The sequence below is a fragment of the Perissodus microlepis genome, chromosome 3, assembly GCF_051167445.1.
Source record: "Perissodus microlepis isolate ML-2025 ecotype Zambia chromosome 3, ASM5116744v1, whole genome shotgun sequence".
Lineage (NCBI taxonomy): Eukaryota > Metazoa > Chordata > Actinopteri > Cichliformes > Cichlidae > Perissodus > Perissodus microlepis.
Genome location: NC_140463.1, coordinates 31,551,017 through 31,562,654, shown reverse-complemented (window position 1 = coordinate 31,562,654; position 11,638 = coordinate 31,551,017). Strand labels below are relative to the sequence as shown.

The 11,638-nt window shown below is 39.6% G+C and overlaps 1 protein-coding gene across 1 annotated transcript; it reads left to right on the top strand.

Moving 5' to 3' along the window:
* Positions 1-351: 351 nt before the first annotated feature.
* On the top strand, positions 352-7,417 carry LOC146391208 (ubiquitin carboxyl-terminal hydrolase 47). Its single transcript, XM_084924038.1, has 11 exons — positions 352-424; positions 994-1,096; positions 2,039-2,151; positions 2,250-2,320; positions 2,391-2,516; positions 4,683-4,778; positions 4,869-4,997; positions 6,108-6,236; positions 6,346-6,383; positions 7,043-7,074; positions 7,161-7,417. Exons 1-11 carry the CDS (start codon positions 352-354, stop codon positions 7,415-7,417), a joined length of 1,167 nt encoding a protein of 388 aa, XP_084780164.1.
* Positions 7,418-11,638: the final 4,221 nt, after the last annotated feature.

The following is an 11,638-nucleotide window of genomic DNA, read 5'->3' as shown; positions in this document are numbered from 1 at the left end:
GATTTCAAGCTGACACGAATGAGTAGGCTGCTCCCCTGTGCCTGCGTGCGCAACAATCCCATGGCGCGCGCAGTATAGAATCTCGACTTTCTTCTCATTAAAATATAAAACAATCATTGTATAGAACCTGTTCTTAAATAGAAAGTTCAATCTGAACTTGCAGCAAACAGCGACATCGGCGGATCTATTTTTAAAACAAGAAAAGAAGGTGAGCCGATGGTTCAAAGTCGAAACTATTCCTGGGTGAAAATGTGGAATATGAGATGGTGCAACAAAGAGCTGGATATTTTTAACAAATAAACTCAGATTTAAAAAAAAGCAAAACAATTTATCCTCAAGGAGAGATTCAAGATGATCAGCTCCAGGAAACGGAACCTGGAAGAAGTGAACACAGAAGAGACGAAAAAACTAAGAGAGGATGCAGGTGAGTTAAAGTCTTTTATACTGAACACTTGCTGTACAAAAAATAACTAAATAAAACTAAAGCACCGCATACACAGGATTTATAAAGCTGTAACTGTCACAGAAAAGAAACATCTTTAAACCATGTCCCCATAAGGCCCAGGCTACAGTATACATTCAGAGACCACTTTATTAGGCACACCTGTTTAACTATTCTATAAGGGATCTAATAGCCAGTCACATGGCACCAATCCACTGCATGTAGACATGGTCAAGATGACCTGCTGACGTCCACGATGAACATCAAAACCAGGAAGAAAAATAGTTTAAGTGACTTTGAATCGCTGATGCTTTGAAATATTTCAGAAACTGCCGATCTACTGGAATTTTCCCACACAATCTCACGTCACATAAGAGTTTTCATAAATAGATACAACAAACCTATTGGTCTGTCAAAAACTGTCAAATTAATTCCTTATATATGCTTTAAATATGCATCATTTTTGTGGCTGAGGTCTTTAAATTTTTTGTAATCTTTTCTACAGTCATTTATTAAAAAAATGCTATTTTTTCTTTCTTTTTTCCCCAAAGTAATCCAGCAGAAGAAATTTCATGGCCTGAAAAATCAAGGAGCCACATGTTATCTCAACAGCATAATGCAAGTTTTCTTCATGACACCTGAGATTCATGACAGGTGGGAGATTTTAGATTGCTTACATTTCACATCTGATGCTAATTAGAAACAAATAAACAAACAAATATACCCCTCTTCTGTGGAACCAGCTTCCAGTTTGGATTCAGGGGACAGACACAATCTCTTCTTTTAAGATTAGGCTTAAAACTTTCTTTTATGTCATAGCTTGTAGTTAGGACTGGATCAGGTGATCCTCAATCCTCCTTTATTTATTATTTTATTTCCCACTGTCGCCAAGTGCTTGCTCACATAGCAACAATCGAATTGAACTGAACAAAATTGAAGCGTTTATGCCACTGAGAATTATTTTGATTCATCAGGCCCTGAGTTTTATAAGCTCAGATATGTTATTACAAGATTTTTGGTCATGTTAAGCTTTCTTCATATTTAGAAAATGTCACACAGAATAAATATTCTTTGGTTTGAGAATTATTTTTAGGAATCATATTACTCTCAACCAGCTGCTATACTGAAAGAAAACTTTTGTTCTGATAGTTCTTTATGACAGTCTGGTGTGTTGTGCTTCTATCAGCTAATATAAACCTATCTTCTGACCCCAGTCACAAATAAGGAGTTGACTCTAGAGGTCTTACAGAGTTAGATTTCTTTTGTCTTCAAACTTGTAGTCTTCAGTCCCCATGAATGCAACTCTTGGTTTAATAGAGGCAGGATTTTTTTTCTTTTTTTAGGATATGCATTTTGCCCCCTAATATCTTTAAAGAAAAATGTAACTTTAGGAAGCCCCTTGAGTTATTAATAGGGTGTCAAATCAGTCAAAGTGTTTCATTTAGAATTATTTTGTCAGAAAGGAAAGAAATCAAATGACTGAATAACGTTGTTCTTGGTCACAAGCCTGTATTTGAAATTAGATAAAATAATAACAACATGGTGAATGGACCATAAAAAGTCAATATTAAGTAAGAAATATCTGTTTTCCTGAAGGTTGGATCCAGAATCACAGAAAATAGACCAAGAGCTGAGAAACATCTTTGAACGTCTGAAGAAAGGAACATGTGGAACAGAAAAGATAACAAAAACTTTGGAGATCCATAATGGTGAGATGACCAGTTGGTAAAACATAAACATCAAAGGTAAACTCAAAGAAAAGGTCACATAGTGGCTGTGATGAATAACATTTACATGTAATTTTCAGTTTCTCAGCAGTGTGATGCTGCTGACTGCCTAGATCTGATTTTATGTAAGGTCAGCCACCGTGTCTCTGAGGTGAGAATCTTACCATCCAAATAACATTGAGAAACCAGAATGTTTTCTAACTGATATTTCTGTGTTAAAGCTTTTTGAGGGTCAGCTGACGTACACAACAAAATGCACAAAATGCCACGTCATCAATGAAGAGACAAATCCTTTCTGGACTCTTCCACTGTCACTGAGAGACAACCCTGATGAAACATACAGCATGGTAAGCAGCAGCCAGGGCTCAGACTGCACCCCTGGTCATGCTGTTTTTGAGTTAATGAAGAGATAATTCTGTCATTGGTACAGAAAAGATGTTTATTCTAACATACACTGTGGTGTAATCTGGATACATCATCAGTGATGTTCCCGGGCTCATCAGGTGTTTCAGGTCTTTTTTTTTTTTTTTCTTTTTTTGCCTGTCCCGTTTGGTTCTTTTGCCATCAGAATTATTGTCTAAAGGCGAGGAAAGATGCCCAACGGATTTACTTTACCAAATTGACCATCCCAGCCTTGCCGCAATGGTCTATTTGATTCACCTTTTATTGTTTATTTTATTTATTTTTTATTTTCACTTGCTAGATATGGGACAGACTTGAATGAGGAAAAGAAAAGGGAGAAAGGAAAAGGGGGAAAAAAACAGTGGAGAAGAGGGACGGGGATAAAGGGCAAAAAAACAAAAACCAACTAAATAAGCAGACAAAAAAAATACATATATCAATCACCTGGATCACCTGTTGAGAAAGAAAAAAGAAAACAAGCAGAAGAAAAGGAGAGCAATACAATAAACAACATGGGAATATAACAGTAAATACTAAACATTATTGTGCAGCACGTAATAATAATGGATTGGCTTTATATAGCGCTTTTCAAGGCACCCAAAGCGCTTTACAATGCCACTATTCATTCACACACTGGTGGAGGCAAGCTACGGTTGTAGCCACAGCTGCCCTGAGGCAGACTGACAGAAGCGAGGCTGCCATATCGCGCCATCGGCCCCTCTGGCCAACACCAGGACAGAGAGCCCGGGGATCGAATCGGCGACCTTCCGGTTACAGATACGCTTCCCAATCCCCTGAGCCACGGTCGCCCTTAAGAACGTAAGATCGACAGCACACAGTGTGCTTTGAGGTAGGAGCCAAAAAGGGTGTAGTTTGTGTGTGTGAGCACCCGTGTGTACACCTGTGAGCATGGACGCGCTTGTTTTTGTAAAAGGTTCCTTCAAGTAATGATCTGCTAGAGGGTGTGGGGAGCCAGAGCCCCGCCCACCAGGGCATGAAGCAGGTATGGAGGAGATCAAGACTCCAGACATCCAGAGGCCCCCAGAACACAAGAGACCAAGGAAGACCAACAGAGGGGCAGCTGCGCCACTATCCCAGAAAGAGCTGAGGAGAGTCCCAGATGAGGGGTCACTCAGCAGCCGCGGAGCAGAAGCCGGGGGGGGGTTGCAGTGACGTGCCCGTGAGCTCCGCCGGCAGCCAGCTGCGCCAGAGCGACCGAGCCCCAGGCCGAGAGGCCGAGGGCACCCCACCCCCGAAGTGGCCCGAGCGAGCCCCAGGCTTCAGGCCCCGATAAGCAGCCACCAAGGAGTGAGCTGGTGTGTACCTGGGCGCCCATCCCCGGACACAAAGAACCACCAACACACCGATGTCTGAGGGCGTCTGCCACTGGCAGGGGAAGTGGTGGGGGGAGATAGGCCTCCATACCTTGGAGGGCCTCAGATGTCTCCAGAGAGGTGGCGTCTGATACCCAACCTGACATATAGACACAGACATACAGGCACACACAGATATAAACATCCATTACCACCCTCATGCTCTCATATGGTGTTTCAGGTCTTAATATCAGACACCTCCTCGGTGACCCAGCCATGGGGATCAGGCCCTGACTTGCATCCAGGTAGCATGCTCTACTGCATAACACCTTTCTTCAACCAGAGCTATTGGGAATCATTCACTTGACAGCTTTCCTCCTTCACAGTCTACAGATCCCCAAGAGCACTAGGACTACTCAGTGTATATACTGACTTGCAAAGCCCCCAACACGCCACCTCCATGGGTTCACTGGGTGCTTTCAACCTTTGCCTCCAAAAATTGGCTACAAAGTATTTTGTCCACTTTCTTTCCTGGGCTTCCTCCACTCAGTCCTCCTGTGGGACCATTAACTCCAGCAGCGTGACTTGCTTAGACTCCTCAGACTCCCAGGACCATTTCAGGCCTGAGTATGGGGGTTACAATGAGCACGCTTTACTAGTGTGCATGAAAGCTTTTCAGTTGTGTATGTAAAAGTGTTTTACTAGTTGGTTTCTGTAGCCAACTCTTTCTTTAAGAGCTTGATTTCTGCCCCCCCCTTCTTTTTTTAAAAAAAAATTGCAACATGTGTGTTTGTGCAGGAAGGAGGATTTGAAAAGATTTTCCAAACCAAGTCATACAGTGGAGACAACATGGTGTACTGTGGAGAATGTGAGAAGAAAACAGAAGCAACCACTGTGAGTTTCTTAGTTTTTTTATTTTTATTTTAAAGCAGAGTCTGTTAGTCAAACTCTGCTGTGTGTAATCATCTCTCTTGTGGTTTTTAGAAATGTGAGATGGTGAAGTTTCCTCACATCTTGATTCTACTCCTGAAGAGATTTGACTTTGACTACTACACCATGTCAGATTTCAAGTCCGACTGCTGTGTCGCTGTGCCATCTGAAATGACAACAAACGTAAGGAGAATTCACTCTGAAACCTGCTCTTATGTTTTTGTTTCTATAAACTTAGAACAAAACTAAGGAAATTTGTGTTTGGTCAATTGTTTCTTTGTTGTAACTGGCAATTAATCTTATATCTGTTGGAAAGCCTGTTTATTTCTCCTTTAAATGCTCCCACATTTGTAAGGAAATGCATTTGTAGGTTGAGCAGCAGTTACACCCATGAAAAACCTGCCAGATCTTCTCTGTCAATGCCAAACAGTTTACTCTGCTAATGACTCTTGCTTGGTGTTGTTTATTAGTTTGGGTGAAGGAAGGCTGAAGAAATAAGAAATACTGGCAATTGAAGTTTTTATTAATTTAACAAGCAAGCCTTAGTAGCATATGGAAGAACCATACACAGCCACAACAGCCTGAGACCTCCTCCTCATGCTGGACACCAGCTTGGTCACTACTGTGGGATTAGTATCCCATTCTAAAACTGCAAGTGTCACAAGTCAGCCAGTGTGGTCATGTTGGTCATTCTGACAGGAAAAGCAGGACCAAGCTGATCCCACAAGTGTGGGATTGAGTGGGGTTGAGGTCAGGACTGCGGAAGGCCATCCCATCCTCTCCACTCCCAAACTTTGGAGGCAGTCTCTGATAAACCCCACTCTGTGGGAGCGAGCATGTCATCTTGGAGGAAAGAGTTCAGCTCCAGACTGTGGTGATGTGGGATTACTACTGGTGTCAGAATCTCATCTCGATATTTCATTGAGATTGCCTCCGCAAGTTTTTCCACTGAGGAAGATGACGCCCCCACACCATTACACTGCCTCCACCAAATATGACTGCAAATCTCTAGAAGACCATCTATGAGCTGACAGTATGAGGAAATGGTCTTCTCTTGGTGTCATCTTCTTGGGACACTCACTGACCACCAGGAGGTTTGTCAGACACAAACTGACCACTGCAGCAGAGTCCATGCTCACAGGTGCTGAGAATCTGGTACCTGGGGTACCAAAAGCTGAGATTTATTACCAAGAAGCATTGTTAGGGCAAAGAAATAATCAGTCAAACACAGATTTCCTTACTTTTTGTGGTAATTTTATATGTTCTTATGTCTGACTGTGTGCTCTGTTGTAGGGCAAAAAGTACAAAGTGTATGGGATAGTGAATCACATGGGCAGTCTGAGAGGTGGACATTACACAGCCACTGTGCTGTCCAGGGAGGACCACACCTGGTATGACTGTGATGACTGTAATGTGACAAAGGTGACTGATTAAATAGAACTGAAATATGGGTCATATTTAAAACCTACAGAAAGTGTTACAACTGCAGGGCTCATTTTAATGTTAATCTTGTTTTTGTTGATGTGTGCAGGCTGAAGAACAGCTGTTTGCAAAAACCAAGACATACAAGTAAGTTTAATTTTGTTTAACAAGTCTGACACAGCAGACAGTTTACATCTAGAGCTGTTTGTGAGCTTTATTTACTAAACTTTCACAAAAAGATTTTTTTTCCCGAGTGGTTTTGCGACCGAGTGTTTTGTGTGTTTTATTCTTTGATTATTGTTATTTTCTCAGCGTTTCCTGGTTTATTTTGAAAGAGTCTTGCGTGTCTCAGCTGGTTCCCTATGCACTTCCACTTCTCCTGATCACCTCCTGTGTGTATTTAAGTCCTCTGTCTTCCTTTGTTCATTGTTAGGTCATCTTTTTACCTTACATGTCTCGTCTTTGTATTCATAGTATTCATAGTTATCACCGTTTTCATAGTAAGTTTGAGTTTTTTCCAGTTTAGGCGTTCGTTTAGTTCTCGTCACTGTTCATGTTGTTTGCACTTGTCGTCATCAGCCCTAATAAAGGCTCATCTTTGTTTAAAGACTACTGTTCCTCTTTCAGTGTCTGCATTTGGGTCCGTTTACAAAACACACCGACGTACCCCGCCGTGACAGGCAGTTATTTTTACCACTTGTTGGGGCACTTTAATGTCTTTAATAAGCATGTATGACTGATGGATGACTGAACATTGTTGAATTTCCTTCTTGCTCTGTGTGAACTTCAAAATGATGGTTCGACAGTTCCAGGACTGCATATCTGGTCATGTACAGAGGTAAGATCACAAAACTACTGAACATCAAGAAATCGTTTAAGAAGTTCATTCAACACTGACAAATAATTACTGTGTCTTTTGTGAAGCCTCGGAGAGAGAGCCAGAGGAATTGAAAGAACAACAGAGGACCAGGAGAAGAGTGGGGGAAAAGGATGAACCAAAGAAAAGAAGAGTGCATGAATACATAAAGAAATCTGGAGAAGAGAACATCCACGACGATGCCCTGCAACCTGGCAAGAGTTCAGAGATAAAGAGGAATACTTTTTTGATAACTGTCATCACTGGTTTTTTGGCCTTAATTGTAATACTTGCAATGATACTCACAGCTCTAAGCAGAAACTGATGGAGAGGAAGAAAGTCACCAGAGTTTATGGTTTTGAAAATTTCAGCTTGTAACAGAACCAGTTTTGTCAAGGGAGCAATGAAAATGTTATAATTGCATTTCACAGATAACTATGGTCGATGTTATGAATGCAACTTTGTAGAAGCCATTTAAATAATTGTAAAATCAGTTGTTTGAAGTGTGGAGCTCAAAAAAGGTGCTGTGGTGATGATGATGATGATGATGTGGATGAATTTTAATCACAACGGAAGAAATTCAGGCATCAAAATTGTATTTTTCACATTGTCACTGCAATTCTGACTCACAAAAACAGCCATGACATGCAATGCCAAGATTTCATTACATGATTAAATAATTATATAAACTGTTGTATTCTTAAAGTTTTCCCCAAAATTATAAAAAAAATAATTTTCCAAATAAATAAAGGGTCCCACTCCATAGTGAGTAATAGTGACAGAACAATATCAGATATTTGTTTGACGTACAATTTAAAGTTCACCCAGAAGGAGGCAGTGATCCAATAATGTAACTAGAATGGATATGTAATCTCTCATTGTTAATATTTAGCAATACTTTTTAAAAATATTAGAATTACTTACATATTTCTGGCTTTAATATTGCATAATAGAAACTGTAAAAGTAAGTTTATTACCTACTGTTGAAACCACAAAGACCATCAGCTGTAAGAGTGGTGTGTTGACATAGCCAACAGGCCTCACTGACAACCTTTCAATTGATATTCTGCACATTATCTTTCAGTTTCTGAATCCTGTTATAGGCAATATTAATTGCAGTGCCCTGCCTTAATTTTTCAGAGCTCACCATCCAAGCCAACGTCCAACAGTCCAAAAGCAAAATGTAGCTGAGTGTCATGGTAGAGGCCATTTACCATTTAGAGACTGAAGCGGTCCAGAGCTGCTGCTGTCAGATGTTCTCTCAAAGTTGACATCAAATTTTCGTGAAAGGTGGCTTGTATTTTCACCTTTAGCCACCAGGTGGCTTTTCTTCATATTTACTTTGTAAATGTTTACTCTGTATATCAGGTGAGTAAATTAGAGCAATGAAAGGTGCTGCTAGTTAGAGACAGTCAGCTTTTCTAATACCATGTTGCAGTGTGGAATTTGTTGTGTATGTGGACTACTCAGATTTAATTTGTAAGGCAATTATATAGCTGCTGACTAATATACAAAAACGGCTTTTTAAAGTGTTACCATAGTAGAATGTGTACTATTATTCTACCTACAAAATATCTATATCGTACACATTTAATGTTATTCCTTATCACCGTCTGATCTGAAACACACCACACCATGTTTTCAGCCTCACTGTGGTGCACTAAGTCCTCCTGACCTACAGTCACTGCTGCATTAAGTGCTTCTTTTCAGTCCACACTAACAACATACACTAATCCACATATTCACTGTGAACATGTAGATTAGTGAATGTTGTAAAAAGGAACAAACAGAACAACAATTTGAGTATAGCTTCCCATTTAACTTTTTCATTTTCCCACCGAATAACTGAAACTATTCATGTTTTTAATATGATTTTACTCCCCCACCTTCCCTCTCCCTTTTAAAAGCAGCTGAGATGCAACGTGATACATGATATAGACAACAATCATTAAAATCAGAAATCCTAAACATGCACTGTTTACTAGAAATCTCACATATGCTCTCTAACCCTGTGTTAATTACTATATATGTCTAAAGACATATCTTTACTAATTGTAATGTTCATTTTATAATAGATGGACAAAGTCCCAATAGATTTGGATCATTTGACTAAACTGGAAAATCACATGCCTTTCTCCAGTTTAACAACGTTGGATGAAATGGTATCAAGAGAATATAATTTTGTATTTGTGGCTGTTCCTGAGTTTTTTCATTGCAAACATTATCCTGCATCATAGGTAAATCAGTTTTCTCTTTGCATTCCCAGAATCCAACATTGCTGAGAAAAACAGTTAACTGAAGTGAATGGAGAGGATGCAACTCTGTTCAACTGGAAGCCAACTATAACAGATTGTTTCAGACAAAGAATGGCGTGCACAGTGCTGATCTAAGGCCAAGTGTAAGATTGTTTTGAACTGTGAAACAAGGAAAACTACTCTAAAAGATTAAAAAAAAAAAATAGCTGGAAAAATAAACAAATGACTTCAATATAACTTTCTTGGGAACACTTATTTACACACTAATTAGTCATCATTTACAATCTCTGATATTTAGTACTGAACTCTAAATAGGTTTGATAACAGTTCTAAAATGTAAAGGAAGACCCAAAGATGACACAGTTCAGTCCCAGCAAAGAAGATGCATTTTGTCCTTTGGTGTATCATATTTCAGTCCTGAGGTGAATCTTTTGGATGGAGTTGAGTGCATCAATGATGATCAGCCTCCGCGGACCTTCGCCACCATCTGCACCACAGACGAGGGTTTGATCCCATACTCCGACAGAGATGCAGAGTCATCGTCCAGCGGCTTTCCTGAGACAATCAGCCGGAATTCAGCCATAAGATATCCTACACACACAACACAGGAGAGAGGAACCTTACTAAATATTTAAACATGTCACAAATAATTATATCATGTCCCTGAACACCACTGATGATTGTTATTTTTAAGTTGCACTCAGACAGCACATGACTGTGGCCACTGCTCAACTAAAACTAAACTAAGTGTGAAAAATATTTAATTCAACTGTAATAAAATAATAACTGGAAACAAAACAAAACCTGAACAAAAGTGTGCTCTCACAGTTTGTGCTGCTAACTGACATACAACAACAGTAAACACGTACAAATGTGTGCATGGGACTGTGCTCATCTATTAACACAACCTGAGATGTCCACTTGAATGTGTGTTTGAAGTTGTTCTGTTTTATTACTGTGCTTCTTGATTCTTGCACCACACAAATACCTCACATGACAATAAAACAAACTGAAACTGATACTGAACATAATGTAAACCAAACTAAATCAAAAGATTTTTTAACAATAAAAATTAAGCACATTAAGGTCATTTAAAAGATGAATAAAATAAACGAGGACATTTGAATGTAGGCTTATAACAGAGCCTCATTTGCTTGTCTTACTTTTTATCAGATTTCTACATGATCACACGAGACACAGATTAAACACAGATATGTTTTGAGTTGTTGGGCTTACCTCTCTTGGGAAACAGTTGCGCTGCTTTCATCTTCAAGTCTTTCACGGTCTTCTGCTGCTTTTTGGAGTGATTTAATTTGATAATCCCCAACTCACCAGCGGGTGAGCGAACAGACACGCTGTACTTGCACATTGTGTTTGTCTGGATCGTGTGTGAGGCTGAGGAGCTCCTTTGGGTTCTGTTAAAGTCAGATAAGGTGAGTGTATTAGTCACTGAGATGGGCTGTCTCTAAATAGTTGTTCAGCTGACGGCTCTGTCAGACAAACATGAAAACACACTTCAAGAATTTTAGGGAAGTTCCTGAGTTCTAATTTAGTTTCACTATCATTTTCACACAGAGACCACATGATTTATTTTAACACAACAAACTGTTTACACTGTCACACTCAGTGGATACTAACACTAGTATCCATACTTATCAATACTTAAACAGCATCAAACACTTTATCTTATGTACTTTATCAGTTTCCTATTCTGGTCAAAGTGTGCTTCATTGTTTGATTGCAGTACAGCAGAGCTCCAGAGGAGAAGATGGAAGTCAGCAGCAGCCCATATTCAATAGAATATTTGTATAAAGTGAAGTAAATTAGAGGGGAAGAGAAGGAGAGAGAGAGCTGTATACAGACATCAAACATACCAACTAATTAGATTGCTTTTGAAGGTTTAGGTTAAACTGAGATTTGCAAAAGTGAAAAAAGATTAAATATTTTTGTAAGCACCATATTTCTTTAGTATTTAGTGCAATGCACTGTATGCATGACATACCCCCAAAGGTTTGATCCTGGAGTCGTCCCTAGTGTAGAAAAAGTCTATAACTATAACTTTGCTAAACATAAACAAAAAACAAATAAAAGAAAACAACAACAAAAACAACTTTTCCCCTCTTTTTAAGAATATTATGTGTTATATGTGTTATACTTCAATCTTCAGGGACGGTTTCCTCCTTATCAGTGCTCACTGATAAAGGTCAAGCTCCATGTTCACGTCACTCGGAGTCATTAGTTGTTACGCTCATAACCGCGTCAGACGTTTTTTGGTTGCATCTAGAGCGAGG

What these genes read in the sequence shown, in the direction of transcription:
- LOC146391208 (XM_084924038.1), top strand. Translation starts at nt 352, where the DNA reads ATGATCAGCTCCAGGAAACGGAACCTGGAAGAAGTGAACACAGAAGAG. An exon ending in ACACCTGAGATTCATGACAG is followed by an intron (nt 1,097 to 2,038) that starts GTGGGAGATTTT and finishes GTTTTCCTGAAG; the next exon opens with GTTGGATCCAGAATCACAGA. An exon ending in ATATCTGGTCATGTACAGAG is followed by an intron (nt 7,075 to 7,160) that starts GTAAGATCACAA and finishes TCTTTTGTGAAG; the next exon opens with CCTCGGAGAGAGAGCCAGAG.